The sequence below is a fragment of the Heterocephalus glaber genome, unplaced genomic scaffold (assembly GCF_053883595.1).
Source record: "Heterocephalus glaber isolate CG9 unplaced genomic scaffold, H.glaber_assembly_v1.0 deba00001687, whole genome shotgun sequence".
Lineage (NCBI taxonomy): Eukaryota > Metazoa > Chordata > Mammalia > Rodentia > Bathyergidae > Heterocephalus > Heterocephalus glaber.
In genome coordinates this window covers 5,209,447-5,221,060 of record NW_028258412.1, presented here as the reverse complement: position 1 = coordinate 5,221,060, position 11,614 = coordinate 5,209,447, and the positions used below count along the sequence as shown (strand labels likewise).

General features: G+C 44.6%; 1 protein-coding gene across 4 annotated transcripts in view; it reads right to left on the bottom strand.

Annotated features, from left to right (window-relative positions):
• Positions 1-11,614, bottom strand: part of Znrf3 (zinc and ring finger 3) — a 172,560-nt gene that overhangs the window by 153,906 nt on the left and 7,040 nt on the right. Inside the window, exon 1 of one of the 4 annotated variants that reach the window (XM_087197986.1) lies at positions 593-1,184. The exons of 1 other annotated variant lie outside the window; for it this stretch is intronic. In XM_087197986.1, coding sequence (XP_087054112.1) covers positions 593-892 — 300 coding nt within the window. In that variant the 5' untranslated portion in view covers positions 893-1,184. 2 more of the 4 variants (XM_004843370.4, XM_087197991.1) reach the window with 2 other exon arrangements.

Below are 11,614 nucleotides of genomic sequence, written 5' to 3'. Positions count from 1 at the left end.
GTAATCTGAGGCACGCAACGAAGGCTGCCTTCCACCGCCACTCCAGGACACCCTCGATCCTCACTCCTCGGTCAGCTTCGCCTGCTCCCCTGCCTGCTGCTGCCTGTCCAGAGCCCTGCCGAAGGGTCAGCGCCCAGATGAGGCTGGCGGCAGGTTCCAAGGAAAGAACCCGAAGGTATGCAGCCCCTCAGACAAACCTGGCCTCTCCCAAAAGGAGCACGCAGGGATGGAAAGCAAAGCCTGCGACCTGAAAGAAGCCGCCCATCCTTGCAACACTTGTCCTTCCAAAGTTGGCATTCAACAGGTAGTTCCCGAGACTTCCACCTGAGGCGGACAGAAATGCTCAACCAGCTCAAGGGGGCCGCCCAGGGTGGATGCCGGGCCCTGCGTCCCCCTCCGGCGCCTGGACCCGCAGAGGCCGGGTCCCCACGTGCGCTGGCCCCCGCTGCAGCTCCCCGAGGCCCTCCTGGGAGGGATGCGCCGGCCTCCTCGCCGCCTGCCCTCCCGCCCGCCAACCCACGGCGGGGTCGGCGGGCGCAGCCCCCGGGGCCATCTTGTGGCGACGGCGCGGGGCCCGGGTGACGGGCACTACCTGCACGATCTCGCCCTCGGCGCTGAGCGTGGCCCCAGCCGGCGAGAAGCGGCCCGTGAGGCCGGTGGTGTAGGTGGTGTAGTCGCCGCTCGGGCTCGACTCGAACAGCACCACCTCCACGAATGCCGTCTCCTTGGCCCGCGCCGCGCCTGGCCCCGCGGCCGCCAGCAGAAGTCCGAGTAGCAGAGGCAGCGGCGGCGGCGGCGGCAGGCGGCGGCCGCGGGGGCCGCGGGAGCGGCGGCGGGGGCGGCGGCGGCGGCGGCCCGGGGCCCCTGAGCGCCCGCCCGAGCGCGGCCTCATGGTCCTGCGGCGGGAGGACGCGGAGGGCGGGCGCGGCCGGGCATAGTCGCGGGCCGGCGGAGGACCAAGAGCGGGCGGACGCCTCACAGTCCCATCGCGGCGGCGGCGGCTTTGTGGGTCGCAGGCTCTGCTCGGCTCCCCCGGCAGTCTCGCCGCGGCCCTTTCATCTGCTCCACGTGAGGGGTTGACCCCGCCCCGGCAGCGTCGTGACCCGCTCTCCCCTCCCTCTCGGCGCTCGGCCGCTGCCGCCCTCGTAGCCGTTGTGGGGAGCGGGAAGGCGGGGCGGGCGCGCCTGCGGCGGGAGGCGGGGCCCCGAGGCCGAGGCCAAGCACTCCCCGCCCGCGCTCCTCCCCATCTCCGCCTTCACTCCGCCCCTCGCCTTCACTCCACCAGGTCGCCCTCGTCACGCCCCCTCCCGTCGTCTTTCCCCGCCTCATGGTCCTCGCTCCCCCCCTCCCACCGTCTCGCCCCGCCCCATCGTCCTCACTCCGCCCCTCGCCCTTGGTCTCTACCACGCCCCCTCTGGCTCGCCCCGCCCCTCAGTTGTAGCTCCGCCTCCTCGACCGCGCTCCGCCCTCCTTGGCCGACATTTCTCCTCGCAGTTGCCAGGGTTCGGCGGGAATTGTACTGCAACCTGTTCCAGGGCAGTGCGTGTCCTATCTACAGGCTCCACTCATGCGGATCTAGCACAGGAATTAGAGCCATTCGGGAATGAATCTCTCTTTTGCCACAGTGCCTGCAGGGGTGGACGCCAGCACAGATCCCTTCGTCCTACCCCCACCTCCGGGATGGAAGGGAAAAGGCCCAGTCGATCAGGAGCTGTTTGCAGCTCTGCCACACTGGGGACGGGTCCAGTTCTGTTTAGATAGTTACTGTCAACTAAAGGAGCCAGGACGGGTGGGAGGACACATTGAAGAAGTCATTTGGATTCTAATAGAGTCTTCTTTCAGCAACCAAAGAGACTAATTGACTTTCAAAGAAGTTTTGAAACCTGAGCCTCCTCACGTGGCGAAGGGCGGTTGAGTCCCAACACTTTTAGAGCAGGGACTGGCGAGTTAACAAAACAAAGACACGTGCCTGGGACCAAGGGTTCCCAGTAACCCAGAAGGTAAACTTAATTCCTCTCCACCAGTTGCAGCAGGCCTTTTCTTTCCTCATCTAGTAAATGTGAATCGAAACCCCTCTTCGAAAGCTACATTCAGTTCTTACTTGGTCCGTGTGTCTTCGTGCCCTGGCCAGAATGGCTTTATCCAGATACCTACAAATATTTGGTAAAATGTGGAATAGAAAATGCACTTGAAGAGAAATCCACAGATCTGTGTTACTGCATTGAGACCATCCAGGGCCTTGGGTCAGGAGGGAAGCACCTGGGAAAATAGGGATCTGAGGAGAGAGTGGCTCTTTAGTTTTTCCAAAATCAAGCTTTGCCAGTAGCTGACTGCTACTGGGCACCGTGAGTCTTTAACATCACCATGGTCCCATCCAATCCTTAATTAAAGGGGAAAGCAATCACGACAGTCCGTGCACACTTTGTAATAGTTAAAGTTCAAGGTCATCATCACCTGATGAATAAATAAAAATAGTATAGATAGGTTTTCAAGCTAGGAATATGCTTTCTTTAATAGGTGCTATTCAAATTTTATATTTCCTTCAGAGTTAGTTTCATTAATTTGTCTTCCAAGGTACTTCTTAGAAGTTGTCAAATTTATTTCAAAAAAGGTTTTTGTAATATGCTTTCTATATCCTTTTAAATTCTGTAAAATCTGTGGTAATGTCTCCTAGATCTTAATATTGTAATTTAAAAAATGTATAACTGATATTGTGTAACAGGAAGAAAAGGTCTAAAAGGGAATTGGGAGGGGTAGGGGAAGGGAAAAAAGGGAAAGGAAAAAATATGAGAAGAGGAAAAAAATGGAAACAAGGTCTTTGCAAATAGGGAAGGGTGGAGGGGGTGAAGGGAGGGCAAGGGAAGGGGAAAAAAAATAAGAACCAAGAGACTCATGTAATGGTACAAGATCCCAATGATGAATGTAACTGTATTTTATACCTAAAATGTATCAATAAAGTTAACGGGGAAATAAATAAATAAATAAATAAATAAATAAAAATAGTCTACCAATCCAATTGGATTTTAGTCCCCCAAAAGGAAATCCTGATAAATGCTACATCGTGAACTTTGAAAATATAATGTTAAGTAAAACATATACTATGTTTTAATTTATATGAAATGCCCAGAATCTATAGAATTAGAAAGTAGGTTAGTAGTTATTATGGGCTGGGGGAAGTAGGATTGAGTAGTGGCTGCTAGTGTGTTTCTTTGGGGGATAATGAAAATATACCAGAATTAGATAATAGTGATGGTTGTACACTCTATAAATACACAAAAACCACTAAATTGTACACTTTGATAGGCTGAATTTTATGGTATGTTAATTATATCTCAATACAGCTGTTAAAAAAATACTCAAGTCTTCAGGTCTGGGAATGTAGCTCAGGGGTATTATGCTTGCGTAGCATGTACTTGGCCCTGGATTTGATCCCTAGCACCTGAAGAAATACATATATCAGCCTTCAGTGTTTGTTTTGTTTTGCTTTTGAGTCCAGGTGTCACTAAGTCACTCAATTGCCCAGTCTGGCAGGACTCAGACTTTTGATCCTCCTGTCTCAGCCTCCCAGAGTGCTGGGATTATAGACATGTGCCACCACACCCAGTTTCAGTGGTATTTTCATTCAAGTGTGTGTGCATGCATGCACAGGATACTGTGTAAGGATAGTTCATGCTCTTTTTAGCTCAAGTCTCACACCCTTCCCAAGGCCTACTCTGACTGCTCTATTTAAAACTGCAATGTGCCTCCTCTCCCCTGATCCTAACCTCCTTTGCCCTGCCTCCTACCACTGTGTGGCATTTATCATCTTCTAACATACTAAATAATTTGCTTATTTTTGTCTGTCCTCTATGCACACATGCCAGTGAACAAGCCCTATAATGGCAGGGACCTTTGTTTTGTTCACTAACAGGCCATAGCTACTTGGCCAGTGTAGACACTCAATAAGTATTTGTTGCATGAATTAATGACTAAATAAATGAGTGATAAACTTATCAACATGTATCCCTCCTATTTTGCAGACATTTAGAGCAGATTGTTAACAGCTGTTTAGGAGCACTGTGTTTCATCAGACTAAAATAAATTCTGAGTATGGAGAAGAATAGTACTTCCCTCAAGAACTGCGATATAAACCCAGACACGGCTCAGAAAAGAAATTGGTTTTGATTCTTTAAAACTGTGCTTAAGGAAAGGTACAGTTAAGAGAAGCTAGCAACACAGAGGTAACAACAGTTCATCTCTCAGCAGCATGAAGCTGTTTAGAAATGGAAGTATTTACTAAGTAATGAAGTTTCACCACGATCTGGCAGGCAGTGAAGGGAGATAGAAATAACTTCAAATAAATAAGAGATAAGACTTGCCAGCTAAGGGCAAGGATGGAATCAGCAAACTGGATCAAATGTTAGGAGTAAAAACAAGTAATGCATATTCATTAGCTTGCATGGCATATCCCTGGTAAATCATCCTGAGTGTAACTTATTCTTTTCTCCATTTATCAGACACTACTCAGACGAAAATAACTGAGAATAGGTGCATTACCATCAGTTAAAGCTACCAAATTTTTGGCAGATCTCACAGACTTAGGCCAAACACCGTACAAAGCTTCGGAAAAGTTCTACCATCAAGGTTCTATTTATATGACCAAATAAGGAAGTTTGGGCATTTCAAGTTCATAAACATATGCTTTCATACCTAAAGAGACTATAAATGTGCTAAATAAAAACAGGTATGGATAATCACTGTGGTGTTGTTTTTAATAATAAAATAACCTAAGTGTATACATAAAATATAAAATAACACTTGAAAACCTAAGTGCCCATCAATGGGGAATTAGTTAACTAAATTATGGTACATTCATTTAATATATAATGGGATACATATTTTATAGGTATTTTGAAAAATAAACTGTGAACTTGCACAATATGTTCTACTAAGCAAAAAAAAGTGTCCAATAGTATGCTACAATGGAAGGGGGGATGTGGGCAAGGGGAAACTAGATACATGAAGGTTTGCATACATTAAGTGAATGGAGACTTAAGAAACAGATTGTCTATGGCTGGTATTGTGGTACATGCCTGTAATTCCAGCACTCTGGGAGGCTGAGGCAGAAGGATCAAATGTTTGAGCACAGCCTGGGCAATTTAATGACTTGACAAAGCTCTGTCTCAAAATTTAAAAGGCTGAGGATGTAGCTCAGCGGGGAAGGCCCTGGATTCACTCCCCAGTACCTAAAAAATAAAAAAGATTGTCTCTAGAGAGGCACATAGGTAACTGAGAAGGAGGGAAGAGAAGAAGACCTGCTTTTCCCTGTATATTTTGAACTTACTGAATATTGCTACATGTACATATATTGCCCACTCGAAAGTAATAAAATAAAAGATTCATCTACTAAACCAAAAGATGATAGCATTCATTTTCTATATACAAACATATGCATTCCATAAACTTTATCAAAAAGCAATAAAATTATGCAACTAGAAAATGTGTCACTAGGAGACGAAAAGGAATTGGCCTATAGTTATAAAAGATGGGATTATCGGGGGAAGAAGGGTAAAGAACACACAGGACCTCCTGTACTATTTTGTAATTATTTAAAAAATTAAAATTAAGCCAGGTGAGGTGGCACATGCCAGTAATCCCAGCTCTCTGGGAGACTGAGCCAAGAGGATCACACGTTCAAGCGCAACCTGGACACCTGGATAATTTAGCAATTTAGTGAGGCCCTGTGTGAAAAAAAAAAAAAAGGCTGGGAATATAGCTCAGTGCAAAGGCCCTGGGTTTAATTTAAGAAATTAAATTAAGGGCGGAGGATTTAGCTCAGTGGTGCCGCCGCCTGCCTCGCAAGCGCAAAGTCCTGAGTTTGATCCCCAGTACCAAAAAGAAAAAAAGATTAGATTCAAATGGATTGGCTAGTCCCTGTATGCAAGTATTTTCCTTCCTTTTTTTCCTTTCTTCCTTCTGCAAACATTTGTTACTATATAAGACAAGTCAATAAAAGATTCCAATAAACTCTTAAGTACACATTTACTATTTTATAAAATAATTTAAGACTTTCAGTCTCATCTTGTTTCTTTCAGGTGATTCAAATTGAAGACATGCTAGCATTCTTCCACAGTATATCTATTTCTGGAAACTCATTTATTGTATTTAAACATCATATAATTCTCTTGAAAGGTACAATAGTTGTTATACAGACAAGTAGTGGCAGTTCTTTGAAAATCCTTAGAAGTCTCTCTTCTGCCTTTGAAGTGCACCATCAATCTATGTCTGCACTGAGCCTTAAGGCAGAAGGCCAATCTAGGCCCCGACTCATCAGTGGTTTAAACCTTGCTTCAACCTGTCCCTGATTTGCAATGGCCACCCAACCAGGAGTCAAACTCAAACAATGCTTCAGGGGCCAGGCAGGGAATGTGACTGAAATAACTGGGCCAGGTGCAAGCAAAAGTAACCAGTAAATGAGATGGTAAATGGGAATGGGGCTTCAAGTGGGAGTACCCTTGGGAGTGGTGGCCTGGGAATGCTTGGCCAGTCTAGAGGGCCATAGTAGTATGCTGTTGCTCTAGGGAATGTGGGCCCAAGACTCATAGATCTTCTTATTTAAAAAAGTTAAAGTCCAGATAAGTCTACAGCATCTACTAGTGTTTGTTTTGTTTTAGTTTTGGTTTGATTTTTTTAAAACAGGGTCTTACTATGTAGTCCAGGCTAGCCTCAAACTCTCTATTCTCCTGTCTGAGCCTCCCAAGTGCTGGGATTACAGGCATGTACCACCATGCCCAGCTTCTCTGGTTTTTAAATGTTTTACAATAGGTTTTCAAGATTTGTGTTACTGTACGGGCTAAATAAAACTCACCTATAGGCCAAGTTTGGCTCAAGAGATACAGAAGAGAAATCTGACAGTGTAAATACTGATTGTACCTAGCAGTAAAGCTGTTGCTTCTTGGCTATTAAGGTAAAGGAAGAAGAAGCTTAAAGATCTGAGAAGTATAAATACCACACTACATATAGGAGACAGTTGTACCTGTGGGCAGCACCCTTCACCACAAGAGGCACATGTCTTTACGATGCAGTATTTAACTGAAGTGGAAATGTAATCGCATCCCTACTTGGCCAAGAAAGACTGATGATGGATGAGAGGTCATTAGATCTTTGAAAGATAGACAAGTCATGTTGCTTTTACACTGATTATACTTCTATTTGAAGATAAAGAAAAAAGATTGGGAAAAAACACTAGGAGAAATAAAGGTCAATTACTTGCTTTTGTCCAACTGTATTGAACAGAATGGCTTAGCATAGAAGTGAGTTAATAGGAAAGAAAAGAGACTTGGGCGATAATATAGTAATGTGTGCTCCACTCACAGGAAAACAACATCAGCTTGCAGGGAGGTTGTAATGAACAGGGATTATTGATTCAGCACTCATTCCTATGGGTAACCACCCTTTCCAGACCCATGGTATCTCTATGGACCTGTCAATCACAAAGTTCAGCATCCTAACATAGGTAGGCATGTGACCCAGAATGACCAATCAGAGTACTCCACTCCCTTAGTGAAATTTGATCTATTGCAACCTGGTAAAAGAAAATTTGTCTTCTGGTCTGGGATCTCAAACGATAAAGATTATGTAAATTTAAGCTGTGTGTGGCTATTTTCCTCAATCATATAGAAAATGCTGCTGTGGGAAAGTACATCATCAAAAACAACCTAAGATGAGGGCCAGAGATTTAGCTCATGGTTCTGCTGCCTGTCTCGAAAGCGCAAGGTCCCGAGTTCAATCCCGGTACCAAAAAAAAAAAAGCCAGCCTAAGATGAGACAAAGAAGAAGAGCACCACCTAGATCCATCCTTGTAACAAAAGGCTTCTGATAAATACGGCAGCCATAGCAACAATAGGGACTACACACACACCAAAAAAAGCTCAGGTTGAGGTCAGCCAAGAAACCCAAATTTGCTAAAAATAATTGAGCCAAACATAGTTTCAATTCAAAATCTCTGTATCATCATACACACAAGGAAAAAAATATTTGAATCAAAAAGGAATGAGAAAGCCAGGCATGGTGGTATACTCCTATAAGCTCGAATACTCAGGAAACTCAGGTAAGAGGATCACAGTTTAAGCCTATCTGGGCAATTGAGCAACTTAGTGAGACCATATCACAAAATAAAAAATAAAAATGGACTGGGACTGTAGCTCAGTCCAAAGGCCCTGGGTTCAATCCCCGTAAGTACTGGAGGGAGGGGAGAAAAACGGGAACCAAAAGATCTAAAGTAAAGAAGTACTCAATATATTAAGTGAATGAATAAATACTTTAGACTAGGGTTCCTTATAACTTCAATTTGAGGGCAATTAGAAGAAATAACTATGTAGATGATGACAACTATAATCTCCAAATGTGATATAGAACTTAGCCCTCACATTTTATCACTGAAAAACACCTTAGAGTTTATATAATATTATTGCTATTGTTGTTAGTTTAACAGATGAAAAATCCAAGACCCAGAACTCACAAGTTAATGAGTCAATAAAAGCATAAACCACGGTGGTGGTCAGCTTCTCACACTGTCTCATTTCTACTCAGTTGCTTCTTTGCAACAACTAAACACTGAGCACACATGTGATGTAGAAGAGGACTACCCCACAAAATTTCTTTATTTGAATGTTTGGAGCACTGCTGCCTTCTTTGGCCTGGTTAGCTAGAGTCTTGAGGCTTTTGGAAGCCATAGAACCCAGATCCAGGGAGCTAATGACAATTCCTCCCCAGGAATGGCTATGTGATTGGCCTTACTTCCACTGGTGCTTTTTCTTTGCTCTGGGCATCTGCCCTGCTTTCATCTAAGATAGAAGAGAAAGGGCCAGGGATTTAGCTCAGTGGTTCTGCCACCTGCCATGCAAGTTGCAAGGTCCTGAGTTCAATCCCCGGTACAAAAAAAAAAAAAAAGAAAGAAATAGAAGAGAAAAATCAAGAAAGAGAAACAGTAATAAGAATGAGGTTTGAAAGGTGTTGAAGAATTGATGATACAGGAGGATCACAAGTTTGAGCCCAGCCTCTTGCAACATAGTAACTTAGTGAGACCCTGCCACAAAATAAAAAATTTTAAAAAGGGCTGGGCATGTAGTTCAGTGTGAAGGCTCTGAATTCAGTCTTCAGCTCATATACATGTGAACTTCAAGGACTCATAAGAATATGGACAAGTATTAACAATATACTACTAAGTGGGAAAAAGACCCCCAAAAGATTACACTTACGATATTCTTTTTTTTTTTTGGTACCGGGGATCAAACTCGGGTCCTTGTGCCTGCACAGCTGGAGGCAAAACCACTGAGCTAAATCCCTGGCCCTTATGATATTCTTTTATAAAGTTAAAAGCAACTAAAATTTTTTAAAAATTAGAATTACATATAGACACACAAAAAATTACATAAAAGGAAAGCAAGGGATTCATGATGATGGGTAACTCCAATAGGGGAAGGTAGGGCCGTGAGATAAGGGAATTATATTGATATTTTCTTTTTATAAAACAAAAATATTTATGGATGTGTGTGTGTATATGTATAAAGTATATGTATATATCTCCCCTGGAATAGTACAGTTTCTTCTTATAAATTCTTACAAGAATTTTTTTGAAACAGAAAAAAATGGAAAGTCTGGGATGGTAGAGAGATATAACATTGAAATTTTTTCACTCACAGTGGCAGAACCCAAACTTAGATTGTCTTAAGCAAAGAAGGCATTACAGCTTATGTATAGATGTCCCCTCAAAACCTCATATGCTCACAGGTGGGGCTTTTGGGAGGTGGCTAGATTATGAGTGTATGATACTGGATTAGTACACTAATTTGTTTAACATAGTTCTTGGTGTGGCTGAATAGATTTACTGGAGACAGAAGCTCCACCCTGGGTGTGGGTGGCACTAATCAATAGGCTTGGAGACTGGATGGAATAAAAAGGGAAAGGGAGGGCCGGGGATTTAGCTCAGTGGTTCCAGCTCCTGCCTCGCAAGTGCAAGGTCCTGAGTTTGATCCCCGGTACCAAAAAAAAAAAGGGAAAGGGAAGCTCATTGATGTGGGCTCCTGCCTGCCACACCATGAACTGTTTCTCCTCTCCCATGCCTCTCTGCCATGCTGCTTTGCCTTGAAACCAGCCAACTATGGACTGAAACTTCTAGGAACTGTGAGCTAAAATAAACCCTTCCTTCTTTCTTTTTTTTGTACTGGGGATCAAACTCAGGACCTTGCTCTTTCGAGGCAGATGACAGCACCACTAAGCTAAATCCCCGGCAACCCTTCCTTCTTTAATGTATGGGTGTCAGGTATTTTGTCCCAGCAACAAGAAAAGTAATTAAGGCAGAAAGGAATTTAATGCTTCTCATAAAAGTGCAACGTTTAGGGACTATTTTGGTTCCAGACACAGCTGAGTCCAGGGGCTCAAAGGATATTATCCAGAACCAGTTTTCTCAGGCTTGTGGCTCTGCTTTCCTTTATGTCATTTTTCTCAGATTCTACACTGTACCGACCTCTTTCCTGTCTCTTATCACCCACACTGCAAACACTAGGATGGGTGGTGGGGTCTCTTAACACCCATCCAAACCACAGCTTGATTCTTGACCAAACCTTGTCAATGTACACCTTGCTAAACCAGTCACTATGGCCAGAGTGATAGACCGTGCTAGACCTGGCTCATCTGCCTTTCTCCAGAGCAAAGGACTGACGCTGGGGACATGGGTCAGCCACTTCAACCTGCATCCACTGAGACTGGCCAAGTGTTTCCCTTTAGAAAAGGGGAATGAATGCTAGGCAGGCAAAACCCACAAAAGCAAAAACAGATTCGGTAGTTGCCTCCTCTCACTTATTCCCTGCTTCCTCAGACCCAGGAGGGCAGGTACCTCCTGTCTTCCTTCCTTCCCCTCTCTCTCTCTCTCTCTCTCTCTGTCTCTCTCCCTCTTTCCCTCCCTCCCTCCTTCTCTGTCCCCCCCCCCTTTTGACAGGTCTCACTAAGTCACTCAAGTTGGCCTTTAATGCTCTATAGCCCAGGCTGGCCTCAGCCTCCCTGTGCTGGGATTACAGGTGTGCACCACCATGCCCAGCCTGTCCTGTCCTCTTGCACATTGAGTGGATCCCTCTTACAGCTTGGATTGTGTTGTGGAGCATATGTCCACTTGTGTGTCTGTTTCCTCCTACTAGACCATTTCATTCCTTGAGGACAAAGACTATGGCTTTCACTGAGGTAGGTAATCCCTGGCAAAATGCCACAGATACACTTGGTACACAATGAATATTTGCTATATGATTGACCAACTCTTGAGTCTATGCCAAAATAAAATCCTAACACTCAATGCTTTTTCTTAGTTGGGCCCAAACCATCTGTCCTGCCTTTTCTGCACTTTCCACACCCTACAGGTCAGCAGCACCCCATACTCCTCCAAACACACAAGACCCTTTCTCATCTCTTTATCCTGCTATTCTCTCCCTAGATCACTCTCCCCAACACCCCAGGGGTTCATGTTCGAGGGACCTGGAAAGGTCAGCAAACCAGTTTTCTGATCATAAAGCCTTGCAATTGAAAATTCTGTAATAGAAATGTTTTGACTAGTTTGCTCTTTCTCATCTCTGCTTTTCTTTCA